The 20,160-nt window shown below is 45.3% G+C and overlaps 2 protein-coding genes across 3 annotated transcripts in view; both read left to right on the forward strand.

The window, feature by feature from the left end:
- The window catches only part of DCAF7 (DDB1 and CUL4 associated factor 7), a 28,485-nt gene extending 20,499 nt beyond the window's left edge, over nt 1-7,986 (forward strand). Inside the window, exons 6-8 of one of the 2 annotated variants that reach the window (XR_002137458.2) lie at nt 673-790; nt 3,074-3,310; nt 7,918-7,986. Coding sequence is in view for 1 of the 2 variants with exons in the window: in XM_019732919.2 (XP_019588478.1) it covers nt 673-790; nt 3,074-3,246 (291 nt within the window). In the remaining variant the exon portion in view is untranslated. Of the gene's footprint in view, nt 1-672; nt 791-3,073 lie in introns of both variants that reach the window. The other variant, XM_019732919.2, reaches the window with a different exon arrangement.
- A 3,344-nt stretch (nt 7,987-11,330) lies between these two features.
- TACO1 (translational activator of cytochrome c oxidase I) lies at nt 11,331-15,270 on the forward strand. The gene is made up of 5 exons (XM_019732918.2): nt 11,331-11,808; nt 12,085-12,191; nt 13,565-13,692; nt 14,202-14,379; nt 14,718-15,270. The coding sequence occupies exons 1-5, from the start codon at nt 11,529-11,531 to the stop codon at nt 14,916-14,918; spliced, it is 894 nt and encodes a 297-aa protein (XP_019588477.2). The 5' UTR covers nt 11,331-11,528; the 3' UTR covers nt 14,919-15,270.
- Nucleotides 15,271-20,160: the final 4,890 nt, after the last annotated feature.

The following is a 20,160-nucleotide window of genomic DNA, read 5'->3' on the forward strand; positions in this document are numbered from 1 at the left end:
TTGGAGCCAAGAAAAGCAATATCTAAAAAGTAAACCAGAGATCTTTTGTGATCTTGTTCCCTGGCATGTGTTGTCAGTTGGGCTCAAATAAACTCTTATAAAAATTCAAAAAAATAAATAAAAAGTAAACCAAATCATACATGCTTATAGTGCTGAGTAAAGAAACAGGCAGTTTCCCCCTTTTGTAGTCGGGACAGATTCTTCCAGCTTTAGCAAACAGACATGGAAATGGCAACTCTCTGTAGCCTGGTACTTGACAAAAGCAGTACATTGTTGGTAGAGATGATGCAGTGATTAGCTTTGTTTGGGGGAAGCCAGCACCTCAACTCCTTGCATTCCGAGCTCTGCTTGGAGGGCAGGGGGGCCCTCTCATTGTGACCCACTGAGCGTGCACAGAAACTTCGCACGCGCACCTAGTCGTGCGTCTCCCCTTCCCTTATCCACCTGGAGACCCTGTGTTGCTTTAGATACAAACTGTAAACTACCTGTGTCGTCTTGGTTTTCTTTTTCCTCAATCCAGTAGCTACTTTTGGGACAGAGACCCTCTGTACTTAATAGTCTTTAGATCTATAAATGAAGAAGTTATGCTTTAAAAAATTTTTTTTCCTTGTGTAGTGTCTTTGGTTTGTCTCAGCCTGAAGTTTCTGGGCCTTTTACTTGTTATTTCTGCAGGTAGTGATTCTGGATGTTCGAGTTCCCTGCACTCCTGTTGCAAGGTTAAACAACCACCGAGCATGTGTCAATGGCATTGCTTGGGCCCCACATTCATCCTGCCACATCTGTACTGCAGGTAATTATGGTGGGGGAAGAGGGCAGCACGGGGAGGGAGAAAGAAGGCAATCTTGCTCGTCTCCTTAGAATTGTAATCCTTACTATTTTCCAAGGGTAGTTTCAGAGATAGTTTACACAAAGTAACTCTATTGAGAGCCTCCCCACACTTGTGAAATCGAAGCAGTCCAAATTTCCAGGTAATCTTGGACCTTCAGTGATACCACAGCATTTTCTATATAGTGTTTATGTCATGTGTCAGTTATAGGCTTGGGTCTCATACTGTGCCACTGAAATGTAGGCTGACACAGAGATGTACTCAGATCCAGGAATGTGGAGAACAGGGCAATGTCTCTTAGGTCTAACAGGATTTTGGAGACTGCCAAGATTGACAGCTCCCTTGGGAAATGTAGTGACCCCGAGGCCGGGTCAGTGCTGTGCGACTTGTAGTTTTCATTTCTTCATTTGCCAGACCAAAAAGAATACTCCTTAAAAATATGCTGGCTGTAAGTGTGTTTTTATTCTAGAAATAATATGTCTCTTATTAAAAATTAAAACAATACAGAGGCATATAAAGTAGGAAGGCAAAAGTTATCCTTTTTCCTTCCTATCCCATTTCCACTTCCGTCCTACTCTCCAAAGGTGACCTCTACCAACAGTTTGTGTGTCTCCTTCTAGACCTTTCTATGTGGAGATACGCGTCCACATGTCCCCCAGTATGAATGTCTGTCCCTTTATTTTACACAGGTGGATTCTAGTCTAGCCCCTTAGTGTTCTGCTCCTTACCTTTTTCAGTGCCTTGGGTTTCCTTCTAGCATACTTTTCCCTCTCCTCACTAAGCAGTACTGTCCTCGTTTCCTTGTTCATTGTGGAGCCAAAGGAGCAATGTGGTTCTGTGGTTTTCTGCCCTTTTCCTTTCAATTTGAAAGGCTTATGAAGCCTTCCCTGTTTTTGGCCTTTGCTCGTGCCTGTGTGTCTCATTGAGGAGCAGTCAGGGGCCTGCTGCCTTCCTCTGGTCCTTACTTAGATTGTAGTCTGACTTCTTCACTGTTGCCCTCTTTGTTTCCCAAAAGTGTGGATAGGGAGGGGTGGGAGAAGGAAAAAAGAAAAGTGTCGTCCATTGTTCGTGGGGAACAGGAGCGGCCCCCCTGGCAGAAGCCCATCGTCTGCTCCTGGCACTGCCTCTGCCTGGCTCGCTGCTGCCGTGTGGGTTACACCTGTCTTGAGTCCTTTCAGTTGAAGGAGCTGTTGCTGAAGGGTGTGCTGGGCTCAGCATTGAGGAAAAGGAACTTAGTGTTTTAGGGTTGCTGAGGGTTTAAAACAGTTCCCCATGTGCTGACACAGATTGTCACCAGAGGGGCATCACGCACCTTGCCCAGGTTATGTGACCTTGGCAGGAGACCAGTGTCGCCCACATGAGCCTGGCCAATTAGGGTTTAATTTTTTGCAGATCCCCTGTGTATCAGAGATAGGCTTTCACGTCAGGATGGGCAGATGGGATTATGGGACACTGATGTTATTAAAGATCCTTGCCTTTTTTCTTTTCTTAAATCAGGAATTTATTATTTTGATTAATATGACAATATTACAGATCTCTTAGGAACTAGCGAAAGGTAAACCTAATATAAACTTGCCATCCTAATAATACCACTGTTCTCGTTTTAATATATTTCCTTCTAGCCATTTTTTGTGTGCTTATCTATTTATTTAAGGTGATTACCTTCTTCCTGGTGTTTTCCAGGGCCCTTTTATTGGGAAAATTGTCTTTAATAGCACATGTCCGCATATAGCACTTTATCTCATTATCTATATAACACCTCATTTAAGTATAACTGTCCATAAAATGGGAGAAAGTTCCATTAGAGTGAATCATCAGAGAGGGATCTTGAATCATTCAAGTACTTTAAGTGGCTGAGAATGACATGTTTGGGGATCACCTTTCTCCCATCCCGTTGTCCTTTCGGGATACCTGCCCATCTAAGATGAGAGCTGTCCATCTGTGTCTTGTTTTGTCCTAGCTGTGCTGCAGTGAATGGAGCCCTGGGAGCGTCAGAGGCCTCGCTTTGCGTCCCGGCTCTGCCACTCACTGGCTGCACAGCTCTATGGTTTTGGGGCAAGTATCTTAACATTTGTGACTCAGTTTCCTCATGTATCAATGGGGACTTAAAATAAAATCTCCCTCCATGGGGTTTTGGTGAGCCAGTGCTTTGTAAACTGAACCATTGCCACCACTGCCACCAAATGCAGGAATCATTAGCCTCATTGCCTACGTGTGACCTTACTTGCTGGCTTTCTCGGTCCCTAGCGGATGACCATCAGGCTCTCATCTGGGACATCCAGCAAATGCCCCGGGCCATCGAGGACCCAATCCTGGCCTACACAGCCGAAGGAGAGATCAACAACGTGCAGTGGGCATCGACTCAGCCCGACTGGATTGCCATCTGCTACAACAACTGCCTGGAGATACTCAGAGTGTAATGTTGGTGGCACCGTGCCCACGAGGCAGGGGCTTGTGTGTTTCCCGCCTCTGCCTCACCCCAAAGTAAGAAGAAACGTGTTTCCGGTGGCCAGTATGTCTTTCATTGCTTTGCACCCACTGTTCCCAGAAGCTGCTCGAGGAGTCCTGGCCGGTCACTCCATCGCTCTCTGTGCCTGACTCAGTGCTGTGTGGCGCCTCCTCAGCCTAAGGCTGAGTTTTAAGATTTTCTGTCCTTTCCCCTCCTCCTTTGGTTCCTCCATTAAAAATGTCTGTATATGTGTTTGTCAGCCGTTGTGTTAATGAGCATTACAGGCACTGGCTGTGTTTGTATTCATCTGCCCCAGATGTGTGTCTGTCTGCTGCCCAAGGCAGCAATCTGTGTCCATGTCCATGGTAGCACTTAAATGGGAACAAATACCAATTTGAAGTTCTCTTTCCTCTTACTAACGTCTATAACAACTTTCAACTTTGTATATTTTTTATCTATCAGGCTAAGTTTTTTTATGAGAAGAATTTTACTCCCTGGCTTCCTCCTTTGATTCGTAGTCCTCTCTGCTAGGACCTTCCTCTCTCCTCAGTGCCCAGACCTGGCACTGGGCCCTTGAACCTGTGAGCAGTTTGCCTTGAATCCCTGCCTGAGCAGAACGTACCTGATGGGGAGCTCCAGACCACCGTGGTGCTCTGAAGTCAGCCAGCTCTCACACCTTTTCTCAGCCTGGCTCTTCTCAAGGGCGTTCTGGGCTCCAGAATAGACGTGTGAAGCCCTCTGTTACTCCCTGAAGTACTTCTGTCCAACCCCACGGGAACCTGTTGGGAACATGCTAGAGCTGAGATGGACGGGCTGATTGCGGTACCTGACTTGAGGGGGATAGTTTCAGGAAAGCTGAGCTTAGAGCGTATGTCCAGTACATGGTTTCAGAATCTGTTTTTCCCTTCAAATGTAAGCCCCAGGCCATTCTCTTTCATGTCTTGAATGATAGGTAAGGATGATCTATAAGCCGAGCTTCAGTGTCGCTGTTTGTTTAGTTTACTGTGCCTGGTGGTATATCAGCCACTGTTTGGATTGAGTGTTCTAAGGTGAGAGACTCCTTAAGAGGACCACAGCCTATGCGTCTAACCCTGAACAAGATCTCCTTTAGAGTGTGGGAGACTGTCAGCTCCTGTGAGGGAGGGACTGTAGGCCATTATGACCCCAGGCCGTCGAGTGAATAGATAGCTACAAAACAATCAGAGACCCCAAGGTCAGCCAGGTAAGAGCTCTATGCATACCTGTCAGCTGGCCCACCCCCACTTGAGGTTCTGAGCAGTATTGGACTTGCAGGCTGCAGGTGTCTGTTTCCGCTACGTGAACAAGTCCCATGGAGAGGGCTTGTGTGTAATTCCGGTGGTACATGAATCCTTGGGCAGGCTGAGTTTGGGACATGCTCAGAGTCTGGGTGGGAGTTTGCCTGGTTCATTGTGTTTTGCCAAGTGCCCAAAGGTTTCTGAGACCCCTGGAGGTGCGAATCTGAGGGTAGGAGAGGAGCAGACCTTAAGGCTGATGGTTTTGTCCACTTAGGCTCTCACCTGCTCTTGAGAAAGAAACAGCGTTGTTCTTCCGAGCCCTCAAATTCTTGGTTGAGTGTCCTGTTCAGAAGCAGATGTATTTGCTCTCCCCAAAGTCACAGCTCTCCCTTACCACACAGGGGCTCGTCCCAAAGAAAATGGCTCCTTTTCAGTCAGGGTATTTACCTTTCTACCTTTTGACTTTTTCATTCTGATTTGGGGGCTCTTTGGCCGTCTGCTTGAGGTTTATTCTCCTGCATTTACCTCCAGATGTGCATGCACTGTGTCATTTGGAGATGTAAAGTGAGCCTCCTCTGCTTGTAATTGTGTTCGATGGTTCCAGGGTAGCAAGTCTAAACTGATGGTTGCTTGCTCTAGGAGGCCGTCACTTCCTTCCTGTGGAAAAGGGTCTGAAACAGAGGTCAGAGTGGTAGAGGGAGCTGGTCCTGCTGGGACTGAGTTCTGAGTTCCAAGATTGCTTTCCTGATCTGCACTTAAACGGGGTCTGAATGACGAGATTTGTTAACTGGAATTCAAAGACAACCTGGAGAAAAAACAATTAGTTAATGGTAATTAGACTGTATTTGGGTAGGTCGCTTTGTACTCTGCAAACCAACAACTTTTGGTGGGTTTGTTTTGTTTTCCCTGCCCTGCCATCCTCCTTGTCACGCCCCTGCAGTCAGCCCTCTTCCTCCACCTTCTCCTGACAATCCCACCTGGGGCCCAGGTGAGACTCCCAGTCTCCCTGAGCAAACACACACACACAGTTGCTGGGACGCTGCTATTTGGAAGTCCCTGCTCTTACCCTCTTGATGCCACAGGCCAGATGGCCTGATGGCTGAGGAGGGGATTTCTGTAGTCTCAGGATTCAGAAAGCCTCTTAGCCAGGCATGTTCCAGGAAGCAGAGGTCTGTTGTAGTTTGAAGAGCAAGTGTCTGTTTAACGTGTTTAGGTTCTCAAATTGACAGCCAGAGAGCATGGATCTCCCGAGTGTGAGAAGAGCAGCTGCCGGACTTCACTGGGAGGCCACGGAAGTGCCGTGGGCTCTGGCTCGGCTGCTGGGGGCCTGTTGACTTGCTCTTGGCCCCCTGAGCTGAAGCTGCCTTTGTTTTCCTTGTCTGCTCGGAGGGGAAAGGGACGAAGATGCTGACTAAATGAGGCCTCAAGTTCCACATCAGAGAGCTGGCAAATGGGTACAAGTCCTTCAAGAGCTTGAGTGTTCACACTCTGGAGAGTTGGAAGCCTCTCCTTCCAGAGAGGGATCAGGCTGCAAGATGAGGGTTTGAAGGGGGAAGATATTTGATAACTAGGTGAGAATTTCATACCAGAACCCGAATCAGCTCTCCGAGAACTAGCTAAGATTTGGGAAGAAACGGAAAAACTGAGACTCCTACTAGGTTTTGATGATAGTTGTGAGAGAAATTTTAGAAGGAGATCTAGGATGTAGGAGAAAAATCAATGATGTTTCTTTAGCTCAAAGGAGAAAATATTAGAGGGCAGTAATGGCCTGAGGTGGAGAAGTATTCAGAATGTGCCATGTAGCCGTGGAGTGAGACTGTGCCCTTGGCCTATATCAGCGTTCCTGGACCATTCATCGAGTGTGACACGGGGTAACTACAGAGGCAGGATGACAGCTCATGGCAGAGGAGCCCCTCCCTGTAGCAATGCAGCCATAGGTGATGATTGGTGGTAGAAATCTTCAGGTCTTGGGAGTCCTGTGATTCTTCCAGACTGATGTTGTCCTTGGTTGTAGGTTTGTAGAGAGCAGAAGCAGAGGTTGTAAACAGTCATGCTGACTTCATCACCCCACACACTTTTCTTTCCCTCTTTTCCCACTCTCTTCCCACTGCACAACTTTCTCCCTGCTGCAAACTGGGCCTTGAATTCCTAGGCTGTAAGAACATGTAGTTGCTGCAGGGTTTTCCACACGTGGGAGGACCAGCCCAGTGCCATCTCCGCCTTCCCAAGTTTGAGAATGTGGCAGCTCCTTCAACTGCCTGGCTTGGAGTGAGGGAGACCCTTGAAGTAGAAGCCTCAAAGCAGTCTCTCCTCTTTACTCTCTGACTCCAGGATGAGGGTCATGCCTGGCATTTCAGTTGGACTTTCCCTGGGAGGACAACTGAATTGAGCAGTCACTGTGAGCTCCAGGCCCGGCTCTCCGATCAGCTTTTCTGTATTGGCTGAGCCAGCACTAAGTGTCTCGTGTTGCAGAGCCTTGCCCATCTATCCCACCTGTACCATCTTCTCCCACAGTTGTCTTTGCTGCTAATGGTCAGAGTTAAATGTATGGCCACACGAGATGGGCCAGGTCCTCTCAGTCTCCTTTCTGGATGTTATTTTATAAATATGGAAAAATGTAGGTGCCTTCCCAAAAAGGCTTGGACTGGTATATCAAACCAGAAACAAATAAGCTAATGGAAGTATGAACTAAAAAAGAAAGATGTTGGCAGTCTGTGTAACAGCTGGAAAACTTACAAGTATCCACCTTTGGGGCAACCCAGTGAATATGAACTGTGATACCTGCTATTTAAAAGAAACGTTCTCACCTTGGGTTGATTGTGATATACAGTGTGTTATGAAACTTGTTGAACTAAAGCTTTGACTTGCTTGAGTTGAGTATGAATCATTTGCCTTTGTTCCTGTGTATTTTATGACACCCCACCCCTGTCAGTGACTTTCCATCCCTCCTCCCCTAGTGTGAATTTGTAGCATGATTGTACAAACCTCTATGTAGAAAATGGAGATTTCTCGTTCTCTGAAATGTTAAGCTCTAGCCAATCAGTATCTGTCCCCTTTAGCCTAGTCTGAAATGATTTTCTTATTATATATTTAAACTTTCCCTCTATACTGTAAGTTTTGTGGCATCCCACGGTCAGGTGGAGAGGAAGCTGCCCCTTACAGAACTGTACTGTAACTGTTTTTCTTTTTAAAACATTATTTTCACAGGACTGATTGTACACAGGGCTTGTAATAAAATTTTAACACTGTGTTGTGAAAAAACCACGATGGTAAATCCCCGTTGAAGGCTACTTCAAAGGCACCTGAAAGTGGAGTGTTACATCTATAACTATTTCTTGCTTCCTGAGTATATTAAACCTAATTTTTGCCCTTTCATTCTGTTTCAGCCTCCTGTATAAGAAGTACCGTATTTTCTGCCCATCATACTTTGTAATAAAACTTGAACATGTATAGAATTGACTGAATTTCTTCTTGTGATAAATTCAGTTCTTCCCGTTCTGCCACTGTGGTCATGTTCCAGAGACACTGGCTGGGGGATTAGACTTCACCCCCAACCCATCACTATCTGACAGCCTCATTCATCACCTTTAACAAAACACAGCAACTACCCTATGCCAAGGGTTATGACCCACCGGTTGCTCAGTCTACCAGAGGAGACAGCCACATAAATACTGGCAGTGTTGTGCCATAACAGGTGTGCACAGGCTTACTGCTGACCCTGAGGAGGTGGGAATCACCTGTGACGGGCGGAGCCAGAGAGGGTCAGGGAAAACTTCACAAGATGGATGTTTGAACTGGGTTTTGAAGTAGGAGTTCTTTGGGAATAAGGAAAGGCATTCAAAGTAGAGAAAACATTTATGTACCAGTCTAGAGACAAGAGAGAATATGGTTATATTCAGAGAATTACAAGTTGATGTGGGTTTTTGTAGGAGGATTGGTGGGAAATGTGGCTAGAGAGGTAAGCAGGAGTCAGATCAGACAATCTTTCGTGCTTTGCAGAAAGTTTAGACCTTACTCCTATATGAGAGTTTGGAAATTTTACATGGAGGGAAGTTATGCTCAGAAGTTTAGGGAGCAATGAAGCAAGTGCCTCTGAGTGGAGGTTGAGACGGCGAATCAGTTCACATATAATAGTCAAACTGAGGGAGGGGGAAAGCCTGAACTAAGGAGCAGCAGGGAAGGAGAACAGGGCACAACTGTAAAGAACTAATAAGAGACGGAATAATCAGGACTCAGTAACCTATTGGCTGTGAAGTTTGACAAATGGTAACTCCCAGATCCTGTGGGTTTGGACACTGGGCTCTGATGTGATGACTAGAGTTTCCAAGTCCAAGGCAGTTTCCCAAGCCTATGCCCCATCGTGGTAGGATGGCGAAGAACTTCCTGTCCTCACTGCTATACAAATGCTGTGAGACCTGGGTGAATACTCCCCTCATTTATGTTTGTCATTGTTGGTGTTGGACCATTTCAAGGGAAGAGAAGTAAATTGTGATTGGTTCAGTGAGCCAGGATCTGGTACCTGCCATGATGTGAGAAGACATGGAGCTGGGAGTGGCAGTGAGTCAGTGAAGAAAAGTATGTACTGTGAGGGTTTAAATTGTGTGAGGCAAAATGAGCATCTGCTGACTGTTAGAACTGTGCGATGTGGTCTGACAGCGTATGTTTTATGGGAAATACGTGATTCCTGTTCTTTGGTTTTTTAAGAACAAAGTTGGGAGCATTAATACTGTATTCATCTCAGTAGATGGGCTATGCAATAACAAATCCCCAAATCTCAGAGACAACACAACAAAGGTTTGGGTTTCTGCTTACATTGGTTGGTTAGCCCTCCTCCATTTATAGCTGTCATCCAGAACATGTGGCCTCCAAGGTCACTTTGGAGGGTGGGAGATAAGTTTTTCAGGATAGGCCTGGAAGTACTTATTTCTGCCCATATCTGCCAAATTTAGTCATGTGATTCCAACCTAATTCAAAGAAAGGTCAAGAAATGCAGTCTTCCCATGTGCCTAGGAAGAGGAAATAAAGTGCTGAATAAATAGTAATGCTTCTGCGATACTATCAAGTTAGCAAAATATCTGGACTAATAACTAATGTCATCTTATTCGTTGAGAGCTGTTGGTGTGAACAACACATACTCAACAGAATGATTCCTTCAGCCAGTCTTGAGCATTCAAACTCATTGTTAGTTAATGACTTCAGTGATCCTGACAACCAGACCCCTAGAGATTGTCAGTCACCTGTGAATTTATCTTGAGACGGTAAATATTTGCTCAGACTGAGAAAGTAAAAAATCTGCCCTGTCATTCATCACATAAACAGGCACAGATAAAAGCAGCTGCAAAGTTAACAGGAAATAATATTTCTCCCAAACACATATTACAACTTAAAGTGTCATAATTCCCTTCTCTGAGTGACTTTTTTAATTCACAGAGAAACTTTGTTCTCTAAAATCATAAATTATCAGAAAGTTTGCTGTTAGAAATTATATCAGTAAGAATGAACCCCTACAGTCTTGTTTGGAGAATCTAAATCATTTTGACAGAGAAGTGGCCTTTATTTCCAGCCCAGGTGTACAGCTTCAGAGCAGGGGCTTCTGAACATAAACTTTGTAGTTTCCAAGGAAACCAAACCCTGGGTCTGCTTTGCAGTCCAGAGCTGATGTTGATCCTCTCCATACAATTCTGTGTTCCTTTGAGCCTATCAAATTCTATTTCATTGACATTTCACCTGACATCCACTCTTCCCCATTATCCTATAATAACAGTCTTTTCCTTTGTTTGGTGACAGAGTCCACCTCCCTTTGGTGTGATTTCCCTTGTTGCAGTGAGTCAATAAGCCTGACTCTTGGACTACAGGTTTGCCCTGGTGGACTTACGCTGATTGGGCTAAGGCAATCTCAAACTTTGTTTGGGCTAAGGCCTCTACTTATTTGTGATTATACATTCCCTTAATTTGCTTTTTGCTACTCAAAAGTAACAGTTGCTACTCAAACATAACATACTTTTCCAGTTTTATTAAAATATAATTGATATACAACATTGTATTAGTTTAAGGTGTACAATACATTTTTAAATTACAAAAAAATAATACTGTATATGAATAGTAAGCACATGAAAAGATGCTCAACATCATTAGCCTGTCTTGTCCTCCTAATGGCCTTAGTTTTCTCTTTTGGGAGCGCAGAAGGAAAACAGAGAAGGGAATTTGGATCCAGAGGACTCTTCTGATCATCCTCTCCAGAATGACTTGTGTCTCATCTGAATCGTAAGCCGACTATTGCCTTTTCAGGGCTTCCTCACTATGTTGGCTGCTGCTATTTACATCAAGCTTTATTACTTTAAAGCTCCAAGGGCGTATTTTGTTTTCAACTTTCCTATGTTGATAAAGCAAGGACTACTAGTAGCATTCTTATTTACAGATAACGAAGAGAAAGTTCAGAGAGACTAAATGGGCAATCACATCTCTGGGTGGCGATTTCGTTTCCTGTAAAATGAGGAACTATATATTTCTTTGCAACAACAAAACATTTATCATCCTGGACCTGCTCAAAGTTGGGAAGCAACTTGGAAGCAAAATCAATTTCATAACTCAGATGTATCTCTGTCAGAGCTCCGTGGGAAACAAAGTCAGGCGCGCTCCGCAGGCAACTGGGAGGGAGTGAGCACCAGATCGCCTCATCTGGGCCGGGCTTTGCGCAGAGGCAACAGAGGAACGAGTACACTGCAGCCGCGGAACGGATTTTGCGAGCGATGGGGAAGCGTTTTCAGAACGGACCGGGGAAAGGAAGTGTGCTACCCCACCAAGAGGACCTACTCCCGGCTGCGGTCGGGACGGTGCGGGGTCCTTCGAGTTCGGGCTGTTCCCGGCGGGCCTTATCCTTTGGGTCACCGGTGACTGCAGACCCCGGACCTGCTTGTTTTGGCGGCGGACGAGACGTGCTGGCCTTGGCTGCTGCTCTTTCACTGCTCTTGCTGACCTTGGCCCGGGGTCGGAGTCAATGGCTGCTTTGGCCGCTGTCAGCCTGAGCAGGACCGCTGCCCCATACTCGCGAGCACTAGGCGCTGGGGCCCGGGTAGCTCTTCCTCGCTTCCCCTCAGGCTCCCAGCCTGACGTCTCGCGCTGTAGCCCCCCTCCCGGCCGGACGCTGCACCTCACCAGGGAAGTCCCCGCCGGGCACAACAAGTGGTCCAAAGTCCGGCACATCAAGGGTCCCAAGGATGCTGAAAGGAGTCGCATCTTTTCCAAGCTCTGTTTGAGCATCCGCCTCGCTGTTAAAGGTGAGAACCTAACGGTCACCCACCGCTGGCCGCCGCTGCCCTCTCTGTGCCCAAGGCCTCGCTTGTCTCCCGGAGCTGGGCCATGGCCCTTTATTTTCTTAGAGACAGAGTGAATTAAAACCTCTTTTGCAAAATACCCCATATCCCATGCAAACACTGGATAAAGTGTCCTAAACTAACTGAAAGCTAGGTGATGACTTGCCACTCTTTTGGGTTGTTGCCGTGTGGGGAGGCTGGAAATAATTAAATGTCTTGACTCATAATTTTCTATCTCAGAAGGAGGCCCCAATCCTGAGCTCAACAGCAACCTGGCCAACATCTTAGAGGTGTGTCGCAGCAAGCATATGCCCAAGTCAACAATTGAGGCATCGCTGAAAATGGAGGTGTGTCCTCAATTTGACATTCTTGTTATTGATCACAGTCCCTACAGTGTCCATGTCTGGAAGGCCACCAGATAATCCTTAAACAATCAGAGAGAAGGGTAACAATGAAGTTGACACCTTCAACCCAGACCCTCCTGGTGGCTGTCTCTCCTGGGTCATTGGTTATGGGAGCACAGTCAGGAATCGAGTGGATAGACAGTGTATATAACTATCGAGCCTAGGGTTGCTCAGCTTAGTTGTGAGACGATGGGGTAGAAATAAGGGGCATGGTGTGGGGAAAGCTTTGGTGCTAGATTCAGGAAGGGTTTGTTTTTCTTCTATGCCCAAAGGAGAAAAGCCAGTAGGAAGAGGGTGCAGGTAATCGTGATGATGGCAGAGGCAGAGATGTAGAATCCAGGTGAGGGGACACCTCTTTCTCTGGGACAAGTGGAAAGGATCTAAGGAAGTACTAGGAACTTCCTACTTACCTATTAAGGATCATCTTAATAGATAATAGTTCTTGAGTGCATACTCCAGGCCAAGCAGTTTGATAAGAACTCTGTATGCATTATCTCACTGAATCCCGAAAACATCTTTAAGTGGAAACTGAGGCACGGAAAGATTAGGCTACTTAACCAAATCACATAGAAAATGACAGACTTGAAATCAGATGGTCAGCCTCCAGAGCCTGTGCTCTAATCATCAAACATACTGCCTTCATGTTGACGGTGGTGTAGATAAGGTGGTGGCGGCTTTTCCCCCACCTAGCGGGCCTTCATTTCCTTTGTGAAAGAGGAAGGGAGAAGTCATCAGCTGAGAATTCTGGGAAGGCATCAGGGCAGGGTGCTAGGAGAGAGTGGTGAAATAGGATGCATGGGTAAGGGATGAGTAGAGGCAGCATGGGAAGTCCAGAAGAGACTGGTCATTAGAGTTTTTGATGGATTGTTTGCATTTTGAGGCCATGCTGTTTTCAGTGGCTCTTCTGATAAGGCCCAAGTATGTGACTTTGCATATCCCGGGGGTAGGAGCACAGGTGGATTTCATGCAGGATAGGGTGAAGGATGATAAGTCTTGGTGGGAGTCATGGGGGGAGTGGATGTGGAATTTGGCAGGGGAGGAAAGGAAACAAACCTGGAAGATGACTAGTTGACTGTTCAGGGACCAGAGGAACAGACTCCCTTCCAAGTAAGGGCTAGTCTTCCAGTGACCTCAAGATTTGGTCTCATGGGCCTCCTCTCAGAGGGTGGGGACAAAAACAAAGACTTGAGAGTCTAAGCTCCAGCCCAGAGAGCCCATGCCATGAAGTCAACTTTGTGGTGGCGTGCCTGTGGTTCTGGGATGGCATGCAGGAGGGAACTGGGAAACAGGAAAATGTGTTAATGTTGTTTTTGCAGAAAACCAAGGGCATTTATTTGTTGTATGAGGGTCGAGGCCCTGGTGGCTCTTCTCTGCTCATTGAGGCATTATCTAACAGTGGCTCCAAGTGCCATTCGGACATCAAACACATCCTGAACAAGAATGGGTAGGTGTGTGTCTGTGGAGAGTGGAAGGGGATGAAGCCTTGCGGTTCTAATTCTGTGTAAGGAAAGTACTGTTACTCCTGGTAGTGATTCAGCTTTTACATATACTCCATCCTTAGCAGAATCCAAATGGGATAATTTACTCCCCCTTAATGTGTTCTGTACGAGGCAGGATCCGAAGGACCTTTTCATCAGGCGTAGAAGGGGCTCTTTGTCCCACTCTCCCATTTATAGCCTATTAATGTTCAGGTCTTAAAATGTACCAGCAGGAATGGAATCTAAATGGCACAGGAATTGATGAGCAAACTCTTTGCATCCTCCATGCTCCAATCAGAGCATAAAATAGAGGGTGGGGATATGTTTGGATTATTCCCCTGCCCAGTGGTAGCTGTATCTTCCTCAGGAAGAGAGCTGCTCCATGTCTGTATGCACTCAAGGCTGGGTGGGAAAGAGTGCTGTGGAGGCTGAGCGTCTAAAGGCATTCGTTCTGGCCTGTTTACTTTCCTGTCAGGGGAGTGATGGCTGAAGGAGCTCGCCACTCCTTTGACAAAAAGGGGGTGATTGTAGTTGGAGTGGAGGACAGAGAGAAGAAAGCAGTGGATCTAGAGCGTGCCCTGGAGCTGGCGATCGAAGCCGGAGCTGAGGATGTCAAGGAAACTGAAGATGAAGAGGAAAAGGACATTTTTAAAGTGAGTATGAAACCTTAGCGTTTGGTGGCCTTCTCAGAGGGCCCTAACAGAAAGGGTAAGGCATGCTTCTCTCAGTTCTTTCCTGCACCCGCGGTACAAGTGAGATAAAGAGTTCACATATTGCACGAACATTTGTTAAGTTTATACTAGATAGGACTTAAGCTCTACGGAGGACCATGAGAAGGATTCAGAACATTGAAAACTATATCTCTGCTAGTGAAGAGCTTAAACCCAGTGATACATTACAGTAGTTCCATTCAGGTTTTGCAAAGTTCTGTCTGGCTTTGTCCTATAACTGTCTCTTGGCTCCTCATCTCTTCACTTTCCTTTGTCCCTAGTTTATTTGTGATGCTTCTTCACTGCATCAAGTGAGGAAGAAGCTGGACTCCCTGGGCTTGTGTCCTGTGTCCTGTGCACTGGAGTTCATCCCCAACACAGTGGTGCGGCTGGCTGACCCTGACCTGGAGCAGGCCGCCCACCTCATCCAGGCTCTCGGCAACCACGAGGATGTGATCCAGGTCTATGACAACATTGAGTAACCAGGCTGTACGTGCCCCCCCGGCTCCTTCCTAGGCAACTGGCAGCTCATTCCGGAGCACAGGCTTCTGCCGCGTCCTCTAAGAGTGAAGCAGGTCGGCAGCCTTACAGTTTCGGAGGCCTAAGACCTGTAGCTTTGTGGCCAGTGGATCCCCATACTTCTCCAAGGCCTCTTTGTCAGGTCTGCTGGTGTGTCAGACCCCTCCTGGGTGAGTCCCCCCACCCTGATGCAGAGTGAGGCCAGTCAGCTAGTCAGGCTCTGACCTCAGAAAGATGGCCCTTGTGGGGATGGTAGGTATTCTGAGGGCCCATGTATTAGAAACTGCTCGTAAATAATAACAGTGATTGATCTGGGTTGCTGTACTGTTGTTATATGGCTTTTGAGTTTTCCTGTGTTCAGCTCTTGAGACCCTCTTGACTTCCTTTCAAGTCTACAAGCCCAGTTCCACTACTCCAACCCCAGGACTGTTATGTTTTCTTATTGACTACAGAAATGTAGCTCTGTCCAGGCACTGTGTGTTCTGATGCTGGTCTAATGGCCTGAACCTGTCATTCATTCATGCAACTTGTATGAAACACCTACTACGTACCAGGAACTGTACTTATGAAGAACACAAGGCGTTCAGTTGGTGCCCTGTGTTAGATCCTGCTCCAAGGCATAGAATCTCAGAGGGAAGACACAGGACTGCTCTCTACTGGAGCTGTCCCAGGGCAGTGCAAGCTGCTTGGCACGCCTCCTTGTTCCCTTCATGTGTCCTCTGTGCCCTTCTTCTGCCAGGGAGCTGACGGCTCTAAGCCAATAGGAAATCAAGTGCCAATGATAAGAGACTCTCAGGCCCTGCTTTGCCCGGGCCAGTCCCTGTGTACTCTGAGATTTGTCAGAGTGGACCTGTCAGCAGGTTGGGCTGCTCTCAGAAAAGGCTGTATCAAGCTTGTTTTGAAAGCTGCTTGGTCCCCAGAACGTCCAACCCTAGATCCTTTTCATCCCTGCTGCCAGATGATGGGGCATTGGGAACGGGAGAGGAAACAAGACGAGAAGGAAGTCAGAAACCTGGCCAGGTGGGAAATAAGGCCCTTGGTGCCTTTTGCTTCTGAGTCACTTCTGGGTTTAGAAAGACCAGGCATGCCAACCACCTGTGCTGGAGACTGTCAAGCATGTGAGGCCAGGAATGGGTTTTGATCTCTGTTATTCACCTACTTAGGAGTTGTTTAAGACAGTTCTGAGATCAGAGTAATTTTCCTGAAGGAGCCTCAGGTAAATGAGGATGGAAAAGAACTAAAACCAAGTTAGTTATAAATGATAACTTCAGCTTCTAGGAAAAATAGATTACTAATTCCATGGTGACTTCAACAGCTGGAGAGTGAAGCTAGGGGGAGGAAAACCAATGAAATAATCCACGATCATGCCAAAGTGTATGCTCTTATACCTCATCTCATAATCACGATACTACCTGGGATTGCTTAGTTTTTAAAGGCGATAACTCATCCAGATATCTGAACAGCAAGCACATCATTAAAATAGGGCAAGTTGAAGTTTAAATGCTGCTTCATAATTTATTAATATAAGATACTTTCATATTTTATTTATTTTACTTTCACAACAAACCTATAAAGTAGTCAGGTCAAATATTTTATGCATAAGTGATCTCATGCCAAGCAGGTGAAAATAGGTCTAATACTACATCTTGTATTGATAGACCTTGGTTTATAAAATAGCTGTTTTGTAAATGCTGAATATAAATTAATTTGCAAGAATGTGCTTGTTTCTGAACTAAGGGAGCCCACTATAGAAGGGAACTCGTCTACTCATATGGAATAGTCCTCTAATCTAATAGATAGGATTTGTTGATATGGATTCTTTTTTTTTTTTAATCGGGTGACATTGGTTAACAAAAAGACTAGAAGCTTTCAAGTGTACAATTCAATAATACATTATATATTGCATTGTATGTTGACCACCCCAAATCAAATCTCTTTCCGTCACCATATATTTGACCCCCTTTACCCTCTTCTTTCTCCCCTATCCGCCAATATGGATTCTTTTTGTGACCAATTTTCTTACATCAAGACATACTAGATGGCTCTGCACTGACCCCTGGCGGTGCCTTACAGTCTTTCCTGCCCTTAATACAGGAAAGGTAGAAAGGAAGCCTTACTTGGACCTGTTCTGCCTCTAGATCTGATAAGGAGACCCTTAGCTACCTAGGTTAGTTAAATAACTATTTAACTGAATAGTTAAATAAAACGGGTACGAGTTATTTTTAAATAGGTGATATTTTTCAAAGAATCTTTTATATCAGAGCAAATATTTACAATATAGTATTAAATGGAAAACAAATATACAAAACTATATGTATCGTATGGGCCAAATTTTAAAATATGTATCATACCATAAAATACGCACACACATCTTTTTGCAAAAGACTAGAAGGAAGGGTACCAGAATGTCCAAACTGATTATCTCTGGATGGTGATGTTATAACTGAGTTTTATTTTCTAAAATCATACATTACTTTCATCAGAGGAAACATTTAAAAAAAAAATAAAACTAGTCCATTATTGTCCAACATGGGAGACAGCATGTTAGAAGGTGGGAGTCAGGCGTACTTTAAATCATAAGAATGGGATCTGGTCCTGGCTTGTCTTTGCCTTATCTTTGGTCATTGTCTTAGCAACACAAAAATCATTCAGCACCTTGTAGCTGGCTTGGGTTCACTTTCAGACATCCTTTCAGTGGGATGGAGGTATCTGTGATAGGCTTTGTCCACAGCTTTGACTCTTACAAGAAGCACTCATGTTACAGTCTGTAGCTGCTCCCCCTGTGCCAGAGGCCTTGGCTGAATAGGGTTGAAGGTTCTGCCTCCAGCCCATTATGGAGGTTCAACAATGTGGTTGAGTTACTTTCTTTTCTATCTCTGAAACCACATAGTAGTAAATAAAGCTTTAAACTCTAAGACAGCCCAACTTCTAGACTTTTATCTGAATCCCCAAGGACTCCTCTGGAGCCCTGTGAAGAGAAATGAGCCCAGTAGCTTTGGCAAAAGAAAGTGTCATGATAGACACCGCATTAGTCTTGACTGAAATCACTTTCTCTGTTTATTCTATCTCCAGTGAATGAGATAGCAGTTTCCACTTTTTCCTCTTTTTATCTTTCTTTTGTCGATGCCAAGAGGTAACATTTATTGTTTTTTAAAAAGTAAAACGTTACTGAAATATATAACAATAAAAGTCCCATCTAATCCTAACTCCTAAGATACAACCACCATTAACAATCTACTCTATTATTCTACTCGTTAGAACCCATCTGCTGGGGAACAAATTCTGACTCTGCCAATTGCTAGCAACCTTGGACGAGAACTTAACCTTTTTGCACCTATTTCATCATCTATAAAATGAGGATAATAGTACCTATTTCATAGGGCTCTTTTGAGAATTGAATAAGTTAATATACATTAAACACTTACAGTAGTGCCTAGTGTTCAATAAATGTTGGCCTTTTTCTCCACTAAGTAATGTGAATGAGCATTTTTAAAAAACTGATATGTGGGCGGGCCCAGTGGCTCAGGTGGTAGGAGCACCGTGCTCCTAACACTGGTTCGATTCCCACATGGGCCAGTAAGCTGTGCCCTCTACAGTTAAGATTGTAAATAATGGCTCTCCCTGGAGCTGGGCTGCCGTGGGCTGCCACGGGCTGCCATGAGTGGCCGGTGGCCAGCGTGAGTGACCGGCAGCCAGCGTGAATGGGCGTGGGCTGCTGTGGGCTGCTGTGAGTGGCCAACCGACAACTGGCAACTGACTGCCTCAGTGGGGGGGGGGGGGCGTCGCGCAAGGCTCATAACACCAGCATGGGGTAGGGAGCTGTGTTCTACACAGCTAGGCTGAGAAACAACGGCTTGAACCGGAGTGTAGGGGAGGCGGAAGATGGGGAAAAAACAAAAAACTGATATGTGATCACCCTGTTTCTGCATTATAACCTGTTCCCCCACATACACACTTCACAATATATCCTGGATACCTTTTGGTATTAGTATGAAGAATCCTGCTTTATTCTTTATAGTAGCTATATAGTATTTTATTGTATTAATTAGTGTGCTATAATTTATTTAACTAACATTTGGATTGTCTATCTTACAAAAGGTGTGCAATAAACATTCTTTACCTTTGCTCACTTGCAAAGTATTTTTTAGGATAAACTTATAGTGGTGGGATTTCAAAATGAAAAGCAATTTTTCTTTCCAAGTAAATGTCAATAACATAGAAAACATCATCATTGTAAAAATCTATGATGTGTACGTCATTCCTCAATAATGCAGATAAACTAACTGATTGAACTGGTAATTTGAATATATTCCAGTAGACTCCTGAATTAAAATATTTTTCATCAAATCAAGTTTGTTGGTTTCTTTTTTTACACCAAATTCATTGAGCTGTCCCCTAAGATCATTCATTCATTTGTATTTATTGTTCCCTGTCATGTGTCCAAGTAGTCCTACGCTCTTGAAAAGAAAAAAGGAAAGTGTGTAGCTAGTGTGTGATTGGGCTGCTTAATGGGACCAGCACTTTGGGAGGTCCTGCGCACTAGGGGCAGGTTGTGATTCTTGGGGTCAGATATGGCTCAGGTGCTTCACCAGGGGCATCTATTCAGTGTGAAACCAAGGGAATGGACTTGAGAAGGTATGGCCTAACTGGGAAGCTTCACGGGGAAAATGAAGAGAGGAGGGCAACAGCATAGAAAAAAGAATAAAATATATACCTACAAGGGCACACTTGTGGAAATTACATTAAATTGCCACATCCTCATTTGAGGTTCACTTATTCATTCAACAAATATTTGTTTTTTGAATGTACTATGGAAGATGCTAGACATGCCAATTTGAATGACACAGCTTCTGTCTTTTTTTTTAAGATTTTATTGGGGAAGGGGAACAGGACTTTATTGGGGAACAGTGTGTACTTCCAGGACTTTTTTCCAAGTCAAGTTGTTGTCCTTTCAATGTCAGTTGTGTAGGGTGCAGCTCAGCTCCAGGTCCAGTTGCCATCACTAGTTGCAGGGGGCACAGCCCCCCCATCCCTTGTGGGAGTCGAACCGGCAACCTTGTGGTTGAGAGGACGCACCCCAACCAACAGCCATCCGGGAGCTCAGCGGCAGCTCAGCTCAAGGCGCCGTGTTCAATCTTAGTTGCAGGGGGCGCTGCCGACCATCCCTTGCAGGACTCAAGGAATTGAACTGGCAGCCTTGTGGTT

This window comes from Rhinolophus sinicus, linkage group LG15 (assembly GCF_036562045.2).
Source record: "Rhinolophus sinicus isolate RSC01 linkage group LG15, ASM3656204v1, whole genome shotgun sequence".
Taxonomy (NCBI): domain Eukaryota; kingdom Metazoa; phylum Chordata; class Mammalia; order Chiroptera; family Rhinolophidae; genus Rhinolophus; species Rhinolophus sinicus.

Excerpts from the sequence above, each read along its gene's own strand:
- TACO1 (XM_019732918.2), top strand. The coding sequence starts at position 11,529 with ATGGCTGCTTTGGCCGCTGTCAGCCTGAGCAGGACCGCTGCCCCATAC. Across the intron at positions 11,809-12,084 it reads CATCCGCCTCGCTGTTAAAG|AAGGAGGCCCCAATCCTGAG; the intron begins GTGAGAACCTAA and ends TTTCTATCTCAG. Across the intron at positions 14,380-14,717 it reads AGGAAAAGGACATTTTTAAA|TTTATTTGTGATGCTTCTTC; the intron begins GTGAGTATGAAA and ends CTTTGTCCCTAG.